General features: G+C 58.1%; 1 protein-coding gene across 1 annotated transcript; it reads left to right on the top strand.

Annotated features, from left to right (window-relative positions):
* The first annotated feature begins 697 nt into the window (after positions 1 to 697).
* ARHGDIG (Rho GDP dissociation inhibitor gamma) lies at positions 698 to 22,914 on the top strand. Its single transcript, XM_034784871.1, has 6 exons — positions 698 to 898; positions 11,375 to 11,554; positions 20,928 to 21,011; positions 21,315 to 21,391; positions 21,908 to 21,971; positions 22,229 to 22,914. Exons 1-6 carry the CDS (start codon positions 826 to 828, stop codon positions 22,426 to 22,428), a joined length of 678 nt encoding a protein of 225 aa, XP_034640762.1. The 5' UTR covers positions 698 to 825; the 3' UTR covers positions 22,429 to 22,914.
* Positions 22,915 to 24,040: the final 1,126 nt, after the last annotated feature.

Genomic DNA, 24,040 nt, shown 5'->3' with positions numbered 1-24,040 from the left:
TCTTCAGTCTAGCAGGCAAGGGTAGAACAGGATCCCATGGCTGGAAGGTGAAGCTAGATACATTCTCACTGGAGAGAAGACGTACATTTTTAACATTGATGGTCATTAACCACTGGAGAATCTACCACCATCACTGACAATTTTTAAATCACTATTGGATGCTTTTCTAAGAGTCCTGCTCTAGGAAGGATTCCAGGGCAGGTCTCTGGCTTGTCTGACAGGGGTCAGACCAGATGATCACAATGGTCCCCTCTCCCCTTAGACTATCCAGCTAACCAATAGGCTGGTGGTCAGGGCGCTCACTGGGAAGTGGGTGCCAGTCCCTGCGCCAAGCCAGGCAGAGCTGAGAACTGAACCCGTCTCCCCCCGTCCACCAGGCGATTGGCGACACAGCCGGGGCGCGGGCAGCCGGACCTAGTGGCCAGAGCCCGAGCCCGCAGTCCCAAGTCAGGAGAGCAGCTGGAGCGTGCCCCTCCCGGCTGGCTGCCTGCACCTGCCCCGGGCTGCAGCTGGGCACAGCCCCCGCCATCCCTGGGGAGGGGCCGCCAGGCCGCAGGGGAGCGGGTGTGCGCGGCGAGCTGGCGATGAGCTCATCGCGGTCTGGCGACTGCTGACAGCTGGGCTGGGGCTGGCGCGGCGCGGGGGGGGCGCACGTCTCCGGCCGGCGCGGCACGGCACGGCACGGCGCGGCTCGCACTCCGGCTGCGCGCTGCTCGCCCACCGGTAGCTCCCCCCACAGCAGGCTCGGGCTGGCGGCCTGGGGCTCGCATGGCCCCGTGACCCCTCCCCCAGCGGCGACCCCCTTCGGCTGGCTCTGGCGGCACCATGCTGGGCTCGGACGCGTGCGAGTTCGGCGGGCAGCTGCTGGAGCTGCTGCGGCTGGCGGTGTGCGCCCGAGGTGAGCGGGCCGGGCGGGGCGGCTCCTCCGTGGGGGCAGCGGGGTGGGGCCGGCACCCCAGCGGGCGAGAGTGTGGGGCTGCGGGCCCGGGGCGGCAGGGTGGGGTGCGCAGAGGCGGGGTGTGTGCAGGGGCCGCCGGGGTGTGTGTGCACGGGAGGAGGGGAGTGCAGATGTGTGTAGGGACAGTGGGTGTGCACAGGCAGAGGGGGAGTGGGTGTATGGAGGGCCAGGTCGCCGGGGTGTGTGTGCATGGGCGGAGGGGAGTGCATGGCTGTGTGTGTGTGTGTGTGCAGGGGCAGGGGGTGTACACAGGCAGAGGGGAGTGTGGGTGTGTGCAGGGGCCAGGGTCGGGTGTGTGTGCACGTGTTCGGTTGTATGCAGGGGCTGGGGTGTGCAGGAGCCAGGGCTGGTGTGTGCGTGCATGGGCGAAGGGGGGTGCAGGTGTGTGTAGGGACAGTGGGTGTGCACAGGTGGAGGGGGAGTGGGTGTATGGAGGGGCCAGGCCGCCGGGGTGTGTGTGCATGGGTGGAGGGGAGTGCATGGCTGTGTGTGTGCGCAGAGGGTGTGCACGGGCAGGGGGGAGTGTGGGTGTGTGCGGGGGCCAGGATCCGGTGTGTGTGTGCATGCATGGGCGGAGTGGGGGCAGGTGTGTGTGTGTGCAGGGGATGTGCACAGGCAGAGAGGGGAGTTGGTGTATGCAGGGGCCAGGAGCTGGGGTGTGGCTGGCTGTGTACAGGGACCGGGGGTGCAGGAGCCAGGGTTGTGGGTGTGGGTATGGGTGCAGGGGCTCGGGGGTGCACACACCATGTGGGTAACTACGTATCCAGTCGGCTGCTCCTAAAGCTGTCCCTGGCCAGTGCCCCTTCCTGAGGTGTGAGGGGTTCTCCATGCCCAGCAGCCTCCAACAGAGCCCCTCCTTCTCCCCGCCGCCCCCCCCCCCCCGCTAGCTCCTTGCAATCTGGGCACAAGGGCTGGGGGCTGTGTGGGCTCAGCTGCAGCCAGGCTGCCTTTGCTCTACCCAAGGCCTGGCCGGGCACTGGAGGTTCGCTGCCCTCTTGCTCTTACAATTGTATAGATTTGTCCGGATTTTCCATTGTCTTTTCAGAGTATCGAGTGTGGGCACATTGGGGCAGGCCCGGCAGGGCTGGAGCAAGCACTGGGCGAGCCTTTGTTGTGCTGGGAGGAGCAGATGGGAGGTGGCAGGGGGAGGAAGGGGCGAGACAGTCGGTGCCCACGGTGAGCACCAGGACCTTCCCCATGTGTGAGCTGGTGGGGGATTTGATGCCAAGGAGGGGTCCTCATGGGTTGACCCCTTGAGGCAGGGGGCCGACGGGTCACTGCCAGCTGGCATGCCAGCCTGTGCCAGGCAGAGCCGCTATGGCCTTAGGCTGGGGCGTGGGCCCATTTGCTGTCCCTGGTGTGGCTCCAGCCTCGTGCAGAACAAAAGTCCCCCGCGTCCTGCTGGGAGAACAGCTCTGCAGGCCCAGACGAGTGCTGCTCAGCACTGATGGTGGAGGGCTGGCAGGGTCCCCCGAGGGTGCGTGGGCTCCGCCACTGTCAATCCAGAGAGACAAGCCAGGCTCCGCAGAGCTGGGCGTGACTGGCTGCAGCCAGCAAGGCTATTGCAAACCCTCTGGAGTAAGGCTGGCTCGCTGACCCCCAGCACCTGCTCCGGCTTTGAACCACTGGGAGCAAAGAGCCAGGACCCCAGTCCCAGCCGCTCTCTCAGCACAGCCTCGGCTTATTCCCCTGCTCCAGGGCTCTGGTAGGGAGCAGCTTCCCCGGCTCCTGCCCCAGAGGCCTGTGATGACACCTCCCTCCCATGAGAAGCCTGGCTCAGGGTGGGGAGCAGGGCCCTATGTGGAAGGGGGGGGGCACCAGGCACAGAGCTGTCTCAGAGCAGAACTATCCCTGCTTCCCTCAGTCTGTCCCTGGGACCGGCCCCTACAGTCCTCTCAGTGGAGCCAGATGATGTCTGCCTTGGGAGCACTCCACAGGTCCCACTGTGACCATCCCCCCAGACCCCCTCTCTGGGATTAACATCCCCCCCATATCTATAACCCCTCCTCCCCTTCTCTGGGTTCCAACCAGGACACCCGCATCCTGGGCCCACCCCCCACCCCTCAGGGATTTGGGACATCACAACCATTTCCATGGCAACAGGCTGTGATGTCACAAGCCCAACGTTATGACTTCACTGAGGAGGTTGAGGTGTGGTGGGCAAAGCTCGGGGAAGAGGGAGGGAGAAACTGGTCTGAGCAAGGAACTGGAGGGACTCGCTGTGGGGCACCAGGGGCTCAGAGGATTCCCCCCCACCCCAATCTCCCAGCCATGGGCTGTTCCCCTCTGGAAGAGCCCCCTGGCAGGGAGCCGGTAGAGGGCAGAGGAGACAGCTGCTGGCGAGCTCTCTCTCCATGCCTGAGGTGAGGCTGTGCTGGGCTGCTGTCTGCCTGGGATCTCTGAGCCTGGCGCGTGCCCTGTACTGGAGTCTGGGTGCTGACTGCTTTATAAGGGGGGCAGGACCCACTCCAGGGCACTGGGGGCTGCACCCTGATGCTGAGCAGCACCCCCAGCACGGGGCACTTGTTCAGCACGGCGCTGTTTGCTGTGGCCCTACTAGCCCAGTGAGCTTGTCTGAGGGTGTGGGGGCCTGCTGGCCTGGAGGGGAGCAGGGGCTTTCCCGTGAGCTTGTACCTTACAGCTGTCACAAACCAGGCCCTGTTTCTGCTGGAGCGCTCTCAGGTGCAGACGGGACTTGGGGCGGGGGTGCATGTGCGGAGCCCTCGCTCTTCCTCCCAACTGCCTGTCGGGTGTTGGTTCAGTGGAGGAGCTTACCCAGGTTGCGGCAAGGAGCTCCAGCCTTGGTGCTTTGTAGGGGGGGAGGGGGCTCATCCTAGCTCCCAGCATCGCCCAAGGCAAACAGGACAGCCCCGACTCTGATGTCCACAGAGACCTAACAAGTGCTTCATGAAAGAGGCGTGAGCCACAACGGGCAGTCGTTAGGGCCAGGGCTTTGGAGCTGTGCTCCGGCTCCGTTCCAGCTCCAGGCAAAAACCTGCTGCTCCGCGCTCCAGCTCCGGGCTCTGCTCCAAAGCCCTGGTTAGGGCACTGGCTCTGTGATGATGCCCATCGCTTGCTCTCCCTTGCCTCAGCCAGGGCTGCTTACTGACAGAGCCCTTTGCCAGACAGCCCATCGCACGCTGTAACCCACCTAGGGGCCAGTCCCCTGCCTCGCTCCTTGTGTGTCATTTGCACCTGGGCAGAGTGGGTGTGAAATGCCAGCTGGTCAGGCTCAACATTGGCTCTGCCCAGCTGTGCAGTGGGCCGTGCTAGGTGCCCGGTGGGGGCAGAGCCAAGGGCCTGCTGGCTGCAGAGAGCTCTGGCTGTGGGCCCTAGAGGGGTTCCCATGAGGTGTTACTGTTCCTGTCAGGTGATGCCTAATCACACTGTTCCAATGAGCTGAGCCCCTAGCGCATCCGGCTTGCCAGGTCCCCACGGAGTCAGTCTCCCCCAGGGGCCAAGCCAAGCTCCATGTGCTACTCTCAGCCTGAGTGTGCACCATCCAGGAGCGGCCAGGCCCATCTGCAAAGTGTGGAGCTGCCCTTGTTCCCTGGGAGCCCCAACCCTGAGCACTGTCAGCTCATTAACAACAGCCACCTCTGGAGCAGAGCCTGCTCCTGGCCCCTTTGCTCTGGGGAGCCAGCTGGGGTTCTCTCAGGGACCCCACGGCTCCCTTTTCTGCCAGGGCCCAAGGGGCTGGGATGGGACCTAGCCCAAAGTCCTTGGACTCTCCCTGCAAGCCCCAAGGCTGGGCTGAGTCTCTGGTTCAGGGCGGGGGAGGTGAAGGGGTGCCCTTCCCTGCTGCTGGTCGGAGGCTGCTCATAGAAGGGGGCCGGAGCCTGCCAGGTGAACGAACGGAGGGCGCAGCAGCCCTTTCCAGGCCCTAGCTGTAGGCTGAGGGAAGAGGCTGGTGAAATGGGTGTTAGTGGAAAGTCAGTGCCCCCCACCCAGTGCCCATCACCTGGAACGGTGCCCAGAATGCTGCTTGCCCACACATCCGTGGCAAGTCTGCCAGGCCTTGGGAAAGCTCTAGAGTGTTTGCACCCACAGGCAGCTGAGCTCATGTGCCAACATTTCCCAGTGTGCCGGTGGGTGCGAATGCTCTTTGGGGTGGGGACAAGTGTGATAGACCCAGCTTGTGATAGATGCTCCCCTCCAGCCCACAGCACAGGCATGATCTGGAGTAATTCTCCTGCAACTGGGGAGCATGTGCCCTGCCCCGGTGCCCAGATGCTCCCCTCCTCACCCCCAGGGAGCGCTCCACAGAGCTCCCTACAGGTACAGTTACCAAGCAACCACCCACCTGGCTGCAATAGCAGCCTGCAGGTGCTGCACTATTAACTCTTTGGCTGCCTGACTGCATTTTACCAGAGTGGGAGGGAGGGGCCTCCCCCACTGAGACAGAAGGTCACAGCAGCTAGGGGAGCACTGGGGGTATGTGTGCTGGGGCTTGCAGGGCACTGGGTGGTGAGCAGCTCTGGTGTTTGGGCTCAGACCTCAATCCAGAGATTTTGTCTCAATCCCACATTCTGAGTCCTAGCAGCACCCAGCCTCCTGGCAGAGCCCTTAGACCAGAGGCTGCAGAAATGGGCCTCACCCAGCCAGGTCAGCAGCTTTCCTATGTAACTGAGGAAGTGGGGGGGGGGGGCAGACTGTAGCCCAGCTGTGCATGCAGGCGGGTCTGAGGTGGCAGGGGAGGGAGGAGCCGCCTGTGAGATGGTCTCATTTGGAAACCAGGCTCACCCTTTGTCATAAGGAACTAAATCGGCAGCGCTTGGGCACCCACCAGCAGGGGTCATCCCACACTCCCAACATGCTCTAGCCCCAGCTCCACCAACTGCCCGCTCAGGAGCACTCAGTGTAGTTGTAGCCTGTCAGTCCCAGGATACTAGATGGGCAAGGGGGGTGAGGAGACCCAGAGCTCCGTGGAAGCCTGACAGCTTCCCTCTCACCAGCAGAAGTTGGTCCAATAAAAGATATTCCCTCACCCACCTCATCTCTCCATGAGTAGGCAGGCTCAGGTTTGTCCTGGGCACAGCGCTGCCTCTAGCTCTGCCTCCAACGCTTCCCTAAGTAACTGCAGCTCGTCCAAGCTGCTGGCCTAAGGCTAAAGCCAGCCGAGTTCCCAGGTCCCCCCAGGTGCTGGTAATCCTCCCATTCTCCCAGGTAATCCTCCCATTCTAGTGCAATGGGCTCCTACTCCTGGCTGGAATAAGTAGAAGGGATTTTGCTTTCTGCTGTGTGTTACTCCCAGTCCAGGCAGGCTCCCTGTCACTGATGTCTGTGTCTCTGCAGGAGCCCCTCTTTGTCCTCAGGAGTAGGGTAAAGGGGAGAGCAGCATTCACTCTTCATCTGTCCAAGTCCTTCCCCACCGGGCTGGTGTCCCAGGCGAGGCTGCAGGCAGTGTCTGACTGGGTATGACTAGTGAGCTAGCGCAGTCACCAATCCAGTAGGATTTTGAACTGTCAGGTCATGTGACCGGCACCATGACATATACAGGAGTGAAGCCTCTGGAGGAAAATGCTGAGCCAATTTCACTTTCCTTTCCAAGCAGCTGTACAATGTAGGCATCTCCCATGCATCTGTCCTGGGTTTTTCTCCTTTAACGATGTACGTGCTCCCAGCTCTTGGCATGGAGTGGCTGTTGGGTGGCGCTAGGAACCTGCTTCACTTATGGGAAATTTGGGGAAAAAAACAAACACAAACCAGATTCTAATTAGTAGAATTAATTCAGGTTTTAAACACTTTCTGGGTCTGCCAAAAGCTGTTAATTGATGCAGATTGAAGACTCAGATTTTCGATTGCACATCGGTCGGGAAATACAGCGTTCCGGTTCTCCTGGCAACCTTAAGTGTTTGTGTGTGTGAAGGAGAACTACTGAAGGGTGGGAGGGTCAGTTGAGCAGCTCACAGCTTGTTGATGAAACCTCTTGAGTCTATAAAATCAGACAGATGCACAGGGCTAGGGCTGTCGTGTCGCAGCTGGCAGAGCTTAAATGAAAGCCGACCTGCAAAGGCAATGTGACAAATGCGGTGCTTTGTGCTTGGTAAGCGGGGGGGGGCGGGGTGGGAACTGTGATGGCTTGAACGGTTCACTTCCCTGCTTCCAAGCAGATGGATTGTTAATGAAGGGATTGGCCAGTACGTTGTCGCTGCTCAGCCTTCCTAGCGTTTCTGCTAGAATGGTGCGATGTCGGTGCTATACAGGCAAAGGCCAAGCCTGGCTGCCCGGCCCTCACTGTACAATTGGGTGTTTGAGCTGGGAGGGGGACCCCACCCACACTTCACCCTGGGATTCTTCTACAAATCACTGGCAAGGAAGCATGCAGCAAACAGGGCACGTTGAGGAGAGCACTGGCCCCGCAAACTGACTCTTGAGTGGAACGGGAACATCAGGTGACCTCATGGGGCCAGTCAAAGCTGACCAGTGCAGCTGGAGTTGTGAAGATGGGACACTTGCAGCGAATTGCTCCCCTGTGCTGTGCAGTCTGGGGACTATTTGCAGAACTTGCTGAGTACCTGGAGAGAGGGGATCAATTCAAGGACATGCTAAACTCCTCTTGGATGATTCAGGGACACAGGAGATTAGATCTGTTTGTACAGCGCCTTGCACAGTGGGCGCCTGGTTCGTGGCTGGGGCACTTAGCTGCTACCGTAATGCACCTAATAGTTAATGTGTGGCACCTTGCACAGTGGGATCCTGGATGCTACCGCAATACTTGTAATAGATAATGCACAGCGCTTAGCACAGTGGGCTCCTAGTCCATGGCTGGACACCATAGTAATACAAATAATAGATTAGGGCAGACTGTCAAACCTGGTGCTTGAATGCTGCTTGCTGCAAACTGGCCTCACTGATGTTCCTGGCTCTGGGTCACGCAGCGTCAGGCTGGAACCAGTTCCCCAGCTACCTTCCCGCTGCTTTACCATTCCAAAGAGGAGATTGAATGTTTGCTATTTAAACAGGATGGCAAATGTGTAGGGTGGGCACCTAGAGCTGCTGGTGTCTCAAACAAGGCTGCTCCAGAGTGCCTGGGCTGGGTCCCCGTCCTGCTGAGAAGTACCCCTGGGCCCCCCCCAGGCAGAGCACTGCGCCCCTGAGATGCTATCTAGCCTGTGAATGCTCCCTGCTGGGTTGGGGGAGTGACTCCTCCCCACTTCTGAGCATTAGCTAGGCTTCACAGCAGCACAGATGGCTAGGTCTCCTTGGAGTGCCACACCTGATCCCGATGGGTCTGTCCAGCAGCCTCAATCCTGCCTGGCTCTGGGGTTGCACTGGAGATGCGGCGGTCTCACAGTGCGATAGCCTGAGGCACCGACTCTGCACAAGGCTGGGAATTTCTAGGCAGTCCTGTGCGGCTCTTCAGGTTCTGGGTGCTCAGATCCCCTTTGTGACAATGCGGTTCTGGCGGAACCCAACTGAGAGTGCCAACTCAGGACAAATTGCTAAAACAGGGCAGTTACAGCCCAAGGCTGGGGTTTTTCCACCTCTAAGGCAAACCAAACCAGCCAGACTAGGAGGACTTCGGTCTCATCCTACTGGCTAACCGCAAGTCTCACAAGCAATCTCCTTAGACACTCCAGTTTCCCAGTATTACCACCAGTGCCACACGTTATGGGGACAAATGGTTATGAAAACCAATACCCCAGTAAAAGAAAAAAGTTCTCCTGATCCCAAAGGACCAAGCCCCAGCCTCAGGTCAATATACAAGTCAGATCTTACCCACAAATCACGCTGCTGCCAATCCTTTAGAATCTAAAATCTAAAGGTTTATTCATAAAAGGAAAAAGATAGAGATGAGAGTTAGAATTGGTTAAATGGAATCAATTACATACAGTAATGGCAAAGTTCTTGGTTCAGGCTTGCAGCAGCGATGGAATAAACTGCAGGTTCAAATCAAGTCTCTGGAATACATCCCCAGCTGGGATGGGTCATTCAGTCCTTTGTTCAGAGCTTCAGTTTGTAGCAAAGTTCCTCCAGAGGTAAGAAGCAGGATTGAAGACAAGATGGAGATGAGGCATCAGCCTTATATAGTCTTTTCCAGGTGTAAGAACACCTCTTTGTTCTTACTGTGGAAAATTACAGCAAAATGGAGTCTGGAGTCACATGAGCCAGTCCCTGCATACTTTGCTGAGTTACAAGGCGTACCTGCCTTCTCTCAATGGGTCCATTGTATAGCTGATGGTCCTTAATGGGCCATCAAGCAGGCTAGGCAGAGCTAATCTCAGCTTGTCTGGGATGTCACCCAGAAGCATAGCATCAGTTTGCCATACAGACAGTATAGAGCCAATATTCATAACTTCAACTACAAAACTGATGCACACATCTAGACAGCATAATCATAACCAGTAAACCATAACCTTGTCCTAGACACCCCATTTGACCCCCTTTACACAAGATTTGGGTGCCACTACAGGACCTTGGTTGCAACAATGATCTACACGGTCCCAGTTTATGTCAATAACGTCACACCCTTCAGCTGGAGTCTCTCAGGGTTCTTCCCGTCCCAGCAGCACTCATGCTGAGGCTCTGCGGTCCCTGTCAGCCCCCTCACACTGCAGTGACCCTGTGCTGCCACCTGAGGCCACAGAGCAGCCTGGGTGTCACTGGAGGCATCGCTTACCCTGCAGACCCCCTTGCTGGTGGTACTGAGTTGGCAAGAGCCTGGCGTGATGTGGAGCCTGGAGGCGGCAGGGCCAGCAGCTGGAGAGAGACTTCACCTGTAGGCTGACAAACCAGCTGCAGGGCTGAGCTGTGGGGAGTGTGGCCCCTTCCCATCACTTCTGGGGAGAGCAGCCAAGTGGGCACTCAGGGCCCCGTCTCCCATGCACACCTGGCCCTTGGACATCGGACTGGGGTGAGGAAATGCCTTCACCCCCATCTGCAGTGACTAGATCCTAGCTCATGGCCCAGCCCAGGCCACTCCCAAGGGGGACTGCAGCGTGCTCTTGGGGTACCACTAGGAACGGCACTTGGTCCTTCTCAGGGGCTCGTTAGTGACTGGCCTGGATCTCTTCTATTTGGCACTGGTGAGGCCACAACTAGAGTATTGTGTCCAGTTTTGGTTCCCCCTCCCCACCCCCCCCACTACAGAAGGGATGTGGATAAATTGGAGAGAGTCCAGTGGAGGGCAACAAAAATGATCAAGGGGCTGGGGCACATAATTTACGAGGAAAGGCTGAGGGAACTGGGGTTATTTAATCTGCAGAAGAGAAGAGTGAAGGGGGATTTGATAGCAGCCTTCAACTACCTGAAGGGGGGTTCCAAAGGGGATGGAGCTCGGCTGTTCTCAGTGGTGGCAGATGACAGAACAAGGAGCAATGGTCTCAAGTTGCAGTGGGGGAGGTCTAGATTGGATATTAGGAAACACTATTTCACTAGGAGGGTGGTGATGCACTGGAATGAGTTACCTAGGGAGGTGGTGGAATCTCCATCCTTAGAGGTTTTTAAGGTCAGGCTTGCCAAAGCCCTGGCTGGGATGATTTAGTTGGGGATTGGCCCTGCTTTGAGCAGGGGGGTTGGACTAGATGACCTCCTGAGGTCTCTTCCAACCGTAATCTTCTATGATTCTATGCCTGTGTGGTTCTTCCTGTGGGACCATCTCTGCTCTGTTCTGGCAGCTGAGACTGGTGGCTGCATTTTATCCCTTGGTCTGAGGGATGTGCTTAGGGCATGTGGGATTGTTGGGGGGGGGGAGGAGGGGCTGGCCTCCTGCTAGGTGGCCATTCAGGGCAGTGTGTGGAGGCCGTGCCCCGCTCAGTGGCCATGGGTGTGTGTGTGTGTGGCCGTGCCCCGCTCGGCAGCCTTGCTCAGGGGAGTTGCTGTGATTAGGCAGGGTGCTGATGGGCTGATCAGCTGCAGGTACTGCCAAAAGCAAACAAATGAACTCGAGACTGATCTCTGGCTGCTTGGAGTCTGGCTGCCCTGCCCGGCACTTCCATTAACTGGGGGTGAGGCCAGCGCTTGCTGGGGAAGGTGGAGAAAGGCTCTGCAGCTGCAATACACAGACCTGCCGGTGGCTGCAATGCATGGGGGGTGGCTGGGGCTGAGGGGGGGGTGCAGAGCGGAGCTCTGAGGACTAGGCTGTCCCCTCCACCCAGGCTGCTCTTGGGGTGATGGCTTTGTTCCTGTGGCTGTGAGTAGAGAATTGCCATGGGGAGGGGAAAACCTGGCCCCTTGCTGCCTCGAGACTCCTGTCCCATCCCCCGCCACACCCCATCCCTGTTCTCCCTGGCACCGCTCCCTCTCCCCAACAGGCTGTAGGTGCCCTGGGAAGGGTACCTTTCCCACATCCAGCTCACACCAGCGTGTCTAGCCCCAGGGATTGGGACCTAGTTGGTGGGTGAATGGTCATGGGGCTCTCCCATAGGAGGCTGTGGGTTCCTCCTTGCTCTGACTGGCTTCTCCTCCCCTCAGATATCATGGTGGACAAGGATGGTGTGATGCCCCCCCTGGAGGAGGAGATGGATGATGTGCACTTGGCGTACAGGGCCCCGGAGAAGAAGACCCTCCAGGAGATCCAGCAGCTGGATGAGGGCGATGAGAGCTTGAACAAATACAAGCGGGTGCTGCTGGGGCCCATCCCAGTGGGTGTCGGTAAGTCCCCAGCCCAGTCTGCGGGAGCATGGGAGGGGCATTCTCAGTTGGGGAGGGGATTTCTGTTTAATCCTCACCCGGGGGCAGTACCAGTGGAGGAGGAGCCACGTGGAAAGTTCCTTACCTGGCTCCTTTCAGCTCCAAACTTGGAAGAGCAACTGAGTCCCGTGGGGGGGGTTGTGCCGCGGGGGAAGTGGAATGTCTCCTCTTGGTCTGGTGTCTGTCCCCAGTGGGGAGTTGCCATGTAGGGCTGTGAGCTGTGCCCATGTGGGCATAGGGGGGCAGGTACATCACTGCACCTCCCTCTGTTGGGAATGGTGCTGTCTCAGCCTGTTCCTCCCCTCAGGGCCAGTCTGTGCCCCCAGACTTACAAAGGGGACGCTGGTAGCTTTCCACCCACCTCTGAATTGTAACAGCTGTCTAGGGTCGGATCTGTACTGCAGTCTCCTTGGTTACGTTATCGCCATGGTAGTTTCCATAGTAACAGTTATGGAGCGACCTTGTACCTTTCATTCGTAGGTGACAAAGATGGAGACACCTTCCTGCTGGGAGTACCTAAAGCAGGGTGGGCAAACTATGGCCCGCAGGCTGGATCTGGCCCACCAACCGTTTTAATACGGCCCTCAAGCTCCCGCTAGGGAGTGGGGTCTGGAGCTTGCCCCACTTCAGCTGGGGAGCAGGATCGGGGGCCACTTCATGTGGCGCCCGGAAGCAATGGCACGGCCCCCCTCCGGCTCCTACGTGTAAGGGCAGCCAGGAGGCTACGCTCTGCACACTGCCCCCGCCCCAAGCGCAGCCCCCACTGCTCCCATTGGCTGGGAACTGCAGTCAATGGGAGCTGCAAGGGCAGTACCTGCGGATGGGGCAGTGTGCAGAGCCGCCTGGCCGCTCCTCCGCATAGGAGCCAGAGAAGGGACATGCCTCTGCTTCTGGGAGCCGCTTGAGGTAAGCACTGCCCAGATCCTATACCCCTGAGCATCCCCTTGCCCCAGCCCTGATCCCCCTCCTGCCCTCCGAACCCCACAGTCCCAGCCTGGAGCACCCTCCTACACCCCAAACTCCTCATCCCCAGCCCCACCCCAGAGCCCGGATCCCCAGCCGGAGCCCCCAGCTCCAAGCCCCCTCCCACACCCTGAACTCCTCATTTCTGGCCCCACCCCAGAGCCTACACCCCCAACCAGAGCCCTCACCCCCTCCCACACCCCAACCCCAATTTTGTGAGTATTCGTGGCCCACCATACAATTTCTATCCCAGATGTGGCCCTCAGGCCAAAGAGTTTGCCCACCCCTGCCCTAAGGCGTAGACCCACACACAGTGCCCCGAGTGGGGACTGCAGTGCGGTGCTGCATTGTCACCACTATACGGGGGCTTGGCTGTCCTGCCCCCTTCCCAGGCTACTGGCTATTCCCCACCCCCTGCTTCCTGTGCCTTATCTTGGCAGTTGACATCAGCTCCTCTCCTTCGGCATGAGGTAAGTGGGGAGCTTGATTCGCTGAGTTAGCCAGCCGGGAGTCCAGTGTGTCTGAACGCTGCTGAGGCTGTAGCATTTCTCTGTTTGCATGGGGCAGCTACTCACCCGTGAGCGACGGGCCTGGGTCTGCGCCACTGCATGGCCTGAGTGGTGACACATCCAGGCGTCCCCTGTAGTTGTAGGCAATGACGCAGACCGAGAAGAGCGTGAATAAACGCCCTGGTGGTGGGCAGCGAGCAGCTGTGCACCACTGACTTCCTCAGTAACCCCACAGGGAGTTCACTGCATGCTGCTCCGCACCGGTAGAGCATGGACGCTAATGGCGGAGAAGCACCGTTAGCTCCCAACTATTAGATTGTTCCCTACAGCATTTTCTCCAGGGCTTCGTCCAATCTAGTCTTAACTGTCCCAGGCCCTGGGAATGCCACCTGGTCTCTTGGGAGAACCCTTTGTTCTGAGATGAGCGTTGCCTGTGTCTGGGCCCACCCAGGGGGAGGCATCTGTTTCCAAGCAGAATGCCTGGTCTGTTTAGACTCTCCTATGCACACACACCAATCCCCAATTTCCCTGCAAACCCTGGTCACCTCACACCTAATAAAGGGCTCCATTTGGGTACACTTTGATGGGAAATTCTCCAGTCATTGACTTGAACGTGGGAAACGCTTGTGATGGTACGGAGCTGGCGCAGGGTGATGTTCCTACGCTGTATGATGTTCCAACAGGAGCAGCTATAATGCAAGCTGAAGCAGAGCTAAAATATTGCACAGACGCGGCTGTAACTCAGTTAAGCTCTCCCCTGTTCCGGCCCAGCAGCCGCTCCAGGGCAGTAGTGGTTGGAAAGCAGGGCAGGGTGGGACAGCGTGTTTCTCTGTTGTGTCTTAGCTTCCACTGAGGGTTGAATTGTTTTCTTAGCTGAGCGGCCTGGAGGTTGGCTGGGCCTTGGAGAACGTTTTGCAGAGCTGCTGCCTCAGCCTGTGACTGAGTGGTTCTCCGGGGGGGAATCAGCAACTTTGGCCGAACCCAGAGTGCCTTACGCGATGTGCGTGTTCCAGATCTCCTCCCTTCGCACCAGTGTCACACTGGCCCCCAGCGCTCACAGGGTACATGTTTGCAGGCTCTTCCCATTTTCCACTTAGCTGCTGCTTAGCCAAGTGAAGAATTTGATTCTTTGGTCTTCTAAGCCAATCAGTCTGGCTCGCTCCGCAGTATGTTTCTCTTCAAAGAAAAGTTAATTTGCTAAATTCTCCATTTTATTTTATTAAAGGAACAACTAGATGTGTGGCCATTCTTTTGTCTATAAAGGCCACGCTTGGACTCCTTAACTATCAAACTCTTGTACCTTAAAACAGGAGATTCTTGATATTTCTGTCTGAAGATCTCCTTGGAAGACTCGGAGGTGGGAAGGGGGAGTTGAGCTGGTGGTGCTGACAAATGAATGAAGAGCACCCAATAAATATCAGAGGAGATAGCGTTACAGAGGGTGTCAGCCAAAAGCAATTGTCACTAAAGTTTTGACTTGTCTGATGGAAATCTCATTTGCTCTCAGTTCTGATCCATTTCCTGTGGTGATGCTGGCAGACTTGGCTTCTAGGGGAAAATGGGTATTTTTACCATATGTTAGGATGTGTTACACGCCTAGTGTAGACTAGGGAAGTTGTAGTTACCTCCACCAGCTAACGTGTTATGTCCTGGGGAAACCTAGGGTTCAGCTTGCCCAGTCTACACTAGGACTGTAATACAAGTGTTAGTGCACCTTTTGTGTAGTGAAGGCGAGGCTGTGGTCTTCAGGAAAAACAGGGTAGACAAGGCCTGAATTTCTAATGTAAAAACCAATGAGGAGAGAGCCCCAGCCAGGCCTTCTCTATTTGTCAGAGAAGCAGGAAAGGGCAGGTGCCCAGTTTCTCCGAATTCACCCAAGTTAGGCCATTCCCATGGGAACCCTTCCCCAGCTGCTCTAGCTGGCCAGCACTCGCTGTGGGAGAGCAGCAGCAATCCAAAACATTCCAGCCATTGCAATGGTGCAGTTCCTGTGGGAACCAGCCTCCGTGTCCGAGTGCTCCGCTAGCAGAGCTGTGGCTGGAGTCCAGCTCTTCTCCTGGGCCTGTTCACCCGGCCTTGGCCCTCTCTGCGTTTATAGCAGCAACAAAGACCAGATCTGAGTGTGGCTGGACGCTGTCGGCAAAGGCACCTTGGCAAGAGAAGCTGCAGCCCTGTGGTCACACGTGCCCAGTCTGTCTTGGAGCCAGCGCCCAGGCCTGGAGCTGCTGAATTACAGCATTAGGGGAGGGCAGAGTGGCTGGACAGTGCTGCTAGGTGGGACTCCAGGCTGAATCATCAGTGCAGGGAGGGCCAGTGATAAACAGCAGTTCACAGATGTGCTTTAAATAACACAAAGGAGGTGAGGGCCAAAGCAGTTGGGAGCCTGGTTAGCTCCAGCTCCTCTTGGCTGGGTTAGGGGGAGATGGGAGACGTGAACCCCCTGGTGCAATGTCAACACTGGGAAATAGGGGCCGACAGGGCAGCACTCCCAGCTCACGGTGGCTGCATTTGCCCTCTGGCTCTGGAGGCAACAGTGGGCACCTGAGTGTCAATCTCTGCCATGTACTGGGTTCATTGGAATGTGTGTGATCCAGCCAGGGCTCATCCCCTGAAGATCAGGGCTCCTCCTGCCTGCCCCACAGGGCAACCCACAGCCCCTGGGCTTAGTGTTGTACCTGGGGGGCGGGGGGGAAGGGGTGCTCCTGGGCCCCCACTAGGCCAGGAAGGGGATGGTTGCAATTCTATGGACTCATCTGCTTGGGGAGGGATCTGGCACTGCTGCTGTTGTGTGGGTCTTTTCACTGCCTCCAGGGCCTGTGGCGGGGATAGGAAGGGGCTGGGGCCTGAGGTACATAGGCGTTATACAGTTCCCTTGTTACAAAAGTCAGCTGGTAAGAATGAGAATTAAAAGGTGGGGCCGGTCATACCTTGGCACAGATTTATTCTGTGTCTGTACAGCACCTAGCACAGGGTGCCTTGATCCTGACTGCAGCCCCTCAGCACTGCCACATCGCCAACCCCAGCTGAATAATAATATTGGCCACGGCAGAGCCAATCACTGTATAGAAGGTAAGAGATGCCCACTAGAATGCCCCTGCCAGCTGCTGCATCTCCCCTTGTTTGGGACTTCTCCTGTCACCTGCGTGGGTGCCTCAACCCTGTGTAGGCACCCGCCCTCTTCTGACGTCAGCCCCACTGACTCAGACTCTGATCCTTGGTATCAACCACGGCCTGGAACCTGACAGAACTCCTCAGCTGCTCCCAGCTTCAGGTTTGCCCCTGCTCTGACTGTTGGTCCTGACTGTCTTTGTCAGGATCCTGACACCCGTATCTGTGCCCTGGGCATGTTGCCACCTGGCTCTGCCTGCAGCTAGACAGCTGGAGACGGCATGCAAATGAGGCAGTGCCCTAATCAGCATATCTGATGGTGAGGCACTTCCTCGTTTGCATAATATTCCTTTTCCCATTCCCCCCTGTGCTCTGCCTCCAGTGCCCCGCTCTCTGGCTGGATTCCCCACATGGTCTCTGTGATGGGTTAACCCCCTCACTCCCTCTGGGGTGCCACCTGATGTACTGGGGTACCACTGAGCCTGCCTATTCCACCAGCCTGGGCTTCCTTACACTGTCCTGCTGAGCCAGGCCCTCAAGCCTCCTCCAGCACACACACAGGTTGGGCCACAGCCAGCTGCAGAGAGAGACAGACACTGAAATCAGCTCTGCCTGGGAAGACTCAGCTAGGGAATTGCCCAGCACTCAAGTGCACACCCCCTCTGGGGTGTAAATACAAAATGATATCGTCTTGCGCTGCACAGAGAACTGTACAGCATAAGCTCATGAAATTTGCCTCCTCCCTCAACGTGGAGGAAGATATGCACAGTCGTCCGCCCCTCCCCCCCCCAGCTATGAATTCCACAAACTGGTTTTAGAGAAAACAAAAAGAAGTTTATTAACTACAAAAGGTAGATTTTAAGTGATTATAAGAATTAGCAAATGGATCAAAGCGGATTACCCAGCAAATAAAACAAAAACTGCAATGTGAGCTTAATACACTAAAGGAACTGGTTACAAGTAGTAATTTCTCACCCTAAATGTTGTTTTAGGCATTTCTTTCAGGGTCCAGACACCTTTTCCAGGCTGAGCTGAGCTCTTATCTCCCCCTCCTCCCCGGTTTCTTTTAGATGTTTCCGGCAGTCATCCTGGGATTCAGTGAAGAATGAGCCCTGATTAACTCACTCCCTGACCTTATATATGTTTTACATAGGGCGGGAACGCTGGTTTCCACCCACCCACCCAGTGGAAAAATACTGGTATTCTATCATCCAGTACCAAGTGATGTGATCACATGACCTTGCAGTGCCAAAGCAGCCATGAGTCAGAGGCATTTGTAGCATCCCAGGAAAGCTTCTCAGGAAGGTGGGAGATTAGCATCTTCAAAGACCTATTGTTCTTCCTAATGGCCCATCCAGACTGATTGCCTACTGTCTGGTGGGCGTTCCCCAGGTGTAAACACACTTGTAATTGATACATAGTCAATATTCCTAACTTCAGATACAGAAATGATACATGGATACAAATAGGATAATCATATTCAGTAAATCATAACCTTTCTAGTGATATCCTCACATGACCCATCTTGCATAAAATACATCTTAGATATGCTATAATCATAACAATATTTCTATGAAGAAGATGGGGCGTAGCGTGTCAGTCTCCCTGACCTTAGAGACACTGCCTAGACCAGTGGTCTTCAATCTTTTTATGCCCAAGATCACTTTTTGAATCTAAGGGCAACCCAGGATCTACCCTGCCCCTTCCCCAAAGCCCGGCCCCACTCACTCCATATCCCCCCACCCTCACTCACTTTCAGCGGGCAGGGGGTTGGGGAGGGGTGCAGGCTCTGGACTGGGGCCGAGGGGTTCACAGTGTGGGAGGGGGCTCTGGGCTGAGCCTGGGGGAGGGGGTTGTGGTTCAGGAGTGAGGAGTGCAAGCTCTAGGAGGGAGTTTGGGTGCAGGAGAGGGCCCTGGTTTGGGGCAGAGTGTAGAGGTGCAGTAGGGGATGCAGGGTGTGGGCTCTGGGAGGGAGTTTGGGTGCAGGAGGGGGCTCCGGGTTGGGGCAGAGTGTAGGGGTGCAGGAGGGGGTACAGGGTGCTGGTTCTGGGAGGGGGGTCAGGGCTGTGGCTTTGGGTGCAGGAAGGGGTTCAGGGTGCAAAAGGGTATGGAGTGCTGGCTCTGAGAGGGGGCTCAGGGCAGGGGGTTGGGTTGCGGCCTCCCGCTGGGCAGCACTTACCTTTGGTGGCTCCTGGTTGGCAGCAGGCGCAGCGAGGCTAAGGCAGGCTCCCTATCTACCCCAGCCCCACACCGCTCCTGGAAGGGGCCAACGCGCTCTTGCAGCCCGACGGGCCGGGGGGGGGGGCACATGGCTCCATACACTGCTCCTCTCTGCAAGCACCGCCCCTGCAGCTCTCCTGGCCAATTAGGGTGACCAGATAATAAGAAAAATATATCAGGACATATGGGGGGGGCAGGGCGCCACCGAAGCAAAAAAAAAGCTGGAGCGCCGCCAAATACATCCGTTGGGATGTGGGACAAACTGCTGAATATTGGGACAGTCCCGATTTTATTGGGATGTCTGGTCACCCTATGGCCAATGGGAGCTGTGGGGGTGGTGCTTGCAGCGCGCAGAGGTAGACCCCGGGGGCCGCTGGGCTGCACTGGCCGCTCCGGGAGTGGCGTGGGGCTGGGGTAGGCAGGGAGCCTGCCTTAGCGGCAGCCACACTGCACTGCAGGAGATCACAATCGATCAGTTGGTGACCACTGGCGTAGACCATGACTGTCAGCCTGGGTTGCATAGCACCGCTGTATCCATTGCGCTGCCCAGTGCTCCACACACCTCCATGGCTGGCGGAGGGTTTGGGCCGAAACTGTAGGCAGAATCTCTATGGTTAGCTGTAGAGTAGTCCTCCAGGGGCTCTGGCTGAGGCAGGGGCTGTGCAGCCTGTCTGAGCCCTGGGAGAGGGCGCTGGTGCCCCCGCTGTGGGGCGTGCCCTGAGCTGGCCATGTATCCCATGGCTGAGTGTGATGGGGGCTGGGGCAGTGATTTGCCCACCTGCCTGGCCAAGTCGGGCTGGGGCTGGCGGGGCACTGGGCACTGCGAGCCCAGCACTGCAGCAGAATGGAGTTTGGTCCATTTTGACGGAGCGCCCCAGGCTGCCAGGCTCAGCATGTCCTGGGAAGGAGGCTGCCTGGGCCGTCAGTAGGAGCTGCTGATGCAGGGCAGGTGTGTATCCAAATGTGCAGCATGTTGCCGGGGGGTGGGGTGGGGCCTGGGCCACAAGCACGCCATGGCTGGGCACGAGGGCCTGCTCTCAGGAGCCCCTGCTACAACAGGCCACCATGGGAAAGGGGAGGCTCCCCAAGGAGAGGCCGTGCCCAGTTAATCTGTCTCCTCCCTCCCTTACTATAGGCCTGGCTGAATTCTCCCGGCCCACATTACCATCCTCCTCTCGATTCCATGGCAACGCTCACTGTGCCCTCTCCATGCTGTGCCAGCCCTGGGCTTGCCTTGTGCTCGGTGGGGAGCGGCGCCATGGTAGCCTGACACGTTCTGCCTTGGTTGGTCAGAGAGCCCCCTAGCTGGGTAGGGAGCCCCCACCTTCAGCAGGCTCTGCAGTGCCAGGGCTTCTGTAAGCCTGTTTACAAGATGGGCCTGCGGCTGCATTTCCCTTCCTGGCAGGGTTGGTGCCAGGCCCCGTGGCCTGACAGGCAGGAGAGGTGTGATGCCTTTGGGGGCTCCGTCTCCCCTCCACCTTCCAGCGTGAAAAATGGTTTCAGATTATAAGTAATGGAGGGGGGGGCGACAAATTCTGTGAATGAGATGGGGGCTGCAACTGGGAAAGTTTGACAACCGCTGATTTAGAGCCAACTTGCCCAGCAGCCAGCTAGGCGCTTGTGGCTCACCTGTGGCTTGTGGCTCGCCCGTGGAGCCTCCCTATGAATCCATGAGACAGCACAGGCCTATCCCCTGGCTAGGCCTGGCTGCGCCGCTGAACAATCCCTTCTGCCTAGTGGCCACCTCCGCACAGCCCCCGAGCTGCAACCCCAGAGACCTGGGCAGCCGGCATTTCCTCTGCCCCACAGTCACATGGGCTGGGCCACCCCTGAAGCAGCTGTTTAGCCGAGGGTGCACTAACCCTGCCTGTCTGAGGACCATCCCTGCCTGGCACTGGGTGGAGCAGACAGCAGCTGCCCTTCTGGTCATGGGCATGCAGGTCCCGGCCTGGCTGGTCAGACACAAGGAGCACTACAGGAGGGTACCTGTGGGCTCTGTAGCCTGGGCAGGTGCTGGCTGCGCCCTGCCATCCCGGCTTAGTTTGAGCTTGCTGAGCAGAAGCTTCTGGCAGGGCAGCTCTTGTCCTGGGACGGGGAGGTGGCCTCTAGTTCTCAGGGTTGTTGGCAGTCATGCCGTCCCCGGGGGCCAAGCTGGGCAGAGGCATAGGGGACTCTATTGTAAGGTCCCTGGAATAGATGTGTTGGATTCATGTTGTTTGTGACGTTCACAATGATTGATACAGACGGGTTTGTTGTATTGGTTTATTCTAGTGATATGAATAATGTCAGAGCCATGGGAGCTGCCCCGTTAGGAATAGGGTGGCGGCACGGTGAGCTATTGCTGGGCTAGGGGGGCACAGCGGGCAGCAGCTGCAAGGGGAGCCTGGCCTGGAGCCGGGCAGCAGGATGGCTCTGTCTGCAAGAAGCTGCTAAAGAATAAGCAGTGTTCTCTTGGAAAAGCCGGGGGGTGGGGGGAGGAGGATCGGGTAATAACCGTGACCAGCTACCGACTCTGCCCCTCCTGCCATCTCTAGATCCCAGCGTGGCTAACGTCACCTTGACGAGACTGACTCTGCTGTGTGACCAGGCTCCAGGGCCCATCACCATGGACTTAACAGGTGAGCAGGGCCAGCCCAGCACGCCCCCTGGCAGGGGCAAGGATGTGGGGGGAGCAGCTAAATAAGCCGGCAGCCACTCGCAGGCTAACCCCCCCGGTCCCGTGGGAGATTCTGCCCTCAGGGGAGGTGTGGGGAGACGGGGGAGACAGGCCCCATTCGCCCTCAGTCCATCCCTGCTCCTAGGTGTTGGAATCCCAAGGGGACGCTGTCCATGCCCAAGTGTCTGGGGAGGGACGGGCTCTAGGCCCTGGCGGAAGGGGGACAGGGACAGGCAGGCTGACAGCTCTCCTCTCGCTGGTGCAGGGGATCTGGAGGCGCTGAAGAGCCAGTCGTTTGTGCTGAAGGAAGGGGTGGATTACAGAGTGAAGATCTCGTTCAAGGTGAGCTGATCCTGCAGCAGGCAGCATGGACCCTGGCTGGGCCTGATGCACTTGCTTGCTGCATGCGGGTCAATGAGCACCGTCTCCTCTGGCAGAACAACTGGTCATGACTGACACTGCCTGGCACTTGGCTGGTGGCACTCTCTGGAATGTGCCCTGCTGCCTGTGCTCCATGGTGACGCCGGTCAGTGCAGCCTGTGATGGGGGATGCCCGATGCAGTGACGCTGCTGGGTGCGCGCTCTTCTCACTGCGCTGCGGACTGCGTGCCGCTCTCCTGCATGAGAGCCGGGCTGAGCTAGAGGCTCGCATGCTGGGATGGGAAATGGGGGGCAGGGCAGCGAACGAGCAGGACCTGAGGGCAGATAGAGCCCCTGTGTATCAGATGCCTCCCTGGTGAGTGCTCAGGGAGGGTCACCGCCATCTGCCCTGCAGCTTTCCCAAGGCTGCTCTCCATGGGGTCTCCAGAGGGAGGTCTCCTCCGGCAGGCCCCTGACCCTGACCATTCTGCCCTGCAGGTGAACAAAGAGATTGTCTGTGGCCTGAAGTATTTGCATCATACCTACAGGAAAGGCTTGAAAGGTGAGTCTGCACCTTGGCCTGGCTGGTCTCCAGGTCTTGCATGGGGCTCCGCGGGGGGCTGGTCATGTGGCGCTCGGCAGTGTGATATGGGGTGGGGGTACTCCTGGTGTCGGTCAAGCGTTCTAGCCCCACCCTCGGCCCCGAGTCACCACAGGCATTTAATGCTCCCCCACACACATACTGTTGCCACCTGGTGTCTGCTCCTGAGCATTCGCCCCTGTTCGTGCTGACGGCTCCCCCTTCTCTCTCTGTGCCAGTGGATAAAGACGTCTACATGATGGGCAGCTATGGACCCCGCGCCGAGGAGTACGAGTTCCTGACCCCCCCGGACGAGGCCCCCAAGGGCGTGCTGGTGCGGGGCACCTACCACATCAAATCCTTCTTCACTGACGACGACAGAACGGACCATCTCTCCTGGGAGTGGCACCTCTGTATAAAGAAGGACTGGAAGGATTGAAGCCCTCCCCTCCTCCCCATCCTCCCCCATCCAGACTAACTTTAACATGAATTAGGGGCAAACGAGCCTTACTGCAAACACAAGGGCTCTGGTGCCGCTTCCCGGGTCTAGCCAAGTCAGGCAGCCGAACAGGGCACCATGGCCCCCCGCTCTAGTGCTTCTCTCCCCTCTGCCATCTGCAGCCACGTCCCCCCCATAGTACATTACCCCAAGCAGGCTGCTGAGCCCTAGTGTGAGCCAGTCCCTCCCCTGCCCACTCCCTGCTCTGTGCCTGTCTTTACTTCGTTAAGGACTAGGGAGTGCAGGACTCCCCCTCCCTAGACTCTGCTGCTGCCCAGCGGGCCCCTCTCGGTGTTGAGCCCAGCTCCCCTCAGCATGGCACAGGGCTCACTGTGTCCCCAGCTGCAGGTATTAGGGCCTCCTGCCACTTTCACAAGGTTCTTCCAGACAGCCGCTCCCAAAGATCACCACCATGCCCCTGCCATTGCTCGTTGCACTGCTGGCAGGGTGCCTTGCATCAGCCTTGCAGTGCCCTGTGGGAGCTCCCTGAGCCTGAGAAGCAGCCGGAGGGTTTACTGGCTTAGCCCAGCCCCCCCCCATTGATGGCTGTGTATGTGAAGTCCCTGTCTGTCTGCCTCTCGAGAGATCCCGGCGGGAGCTGCTGTGCCACCCTCAGCGTGGAGCTCTGTGCTGCCCGTTCTGGCCGTGCCGCTTGCCTCACTCCACTCATTGCAAGCCCTCCCCTTGCCACACAACCAGCCCCAGCCTCTAACAAAGCCCAGGGCCCTTTGCATTTGATTCAAATGAAGGTGGCTCACCCTTTGGGGGTCAGACTCCCAGGGCGGGGTCAGGGTTAGTTTTCATTGCTGGGGGGTATTTTGAATACTGACTCTGTCCGGCATTTCCACCGCTGGCTCTGTAGTGAGTGAATGAGTCACAGCTCTGGGTGAGGGTGTCCTGGTTGTGTAAAGGGCTGTGCCAGCTCACAACTCTGTGCCTGCCGGCCCCATGGCCTGTGCTCTGTGCTGGGCCAGTGTAGTCCAGAAGGGTGCCCCGAACGCGTCTGTACTGGCCCTTCCTCACCTGTCCCACTGATACCTCTGGCTGTGCTCTTGGTCATTACCATTAAACGTTACCGCCTCTCTTTGACTTACGCCCGTGTACGCCTGTGCTTCGTTCACGTGCCAGCTGGGTGGATGGGGGTGCTATTTACAACGCAGAACACTGCCTCCCTTCCCCTCAGTTACCAGCAGCGAACAGGGGCACCTGTGCTGGGGGTGCCAGGGAGCGCAAGGTTCACAGGCAATCTATAGACAAGGGAGCACGTGGCTCCGGTCCCTGCCTTTGGGATAGAGCAGCCTGGAGAGCTACAGGTCCAAGCAGGCAATGCGGCCTGAGGGCCGTACCCCTCTGTTCCTTAATGAAGCTCCAAAATGGATGCTGTTAAGGACAGTCTGGACCCCAAGCTGCATTTTACCCCACCCCAGAGCAGACTCTTGGGTGATTGCACCCCACAGAGCAGGCATGGGGGGATCATTCCACACGCACACAGCCAAGGACCTGTCCTCAGGGCGGGGTCTGCTGGGGTTTGGTCATGACCCGCTCTTCTGCC

The sequence above is a fragment of the Trachemys scripta genome, chromosome 10, assembly GCF_013100865.1.
Source record: "Trachemys scripta elegans isolate TJP31775 chromosome 10, CAS_Tse_1.0, whole genome shotgun sequence".
NCBI lineage: Eukaryota > Metazoa > Chordata > Testudines > Emydidae > Trachemys > Trachemys scripta.
This window is presented reverse-complemented; position numbering and strand designations above follow the sequence as displayed.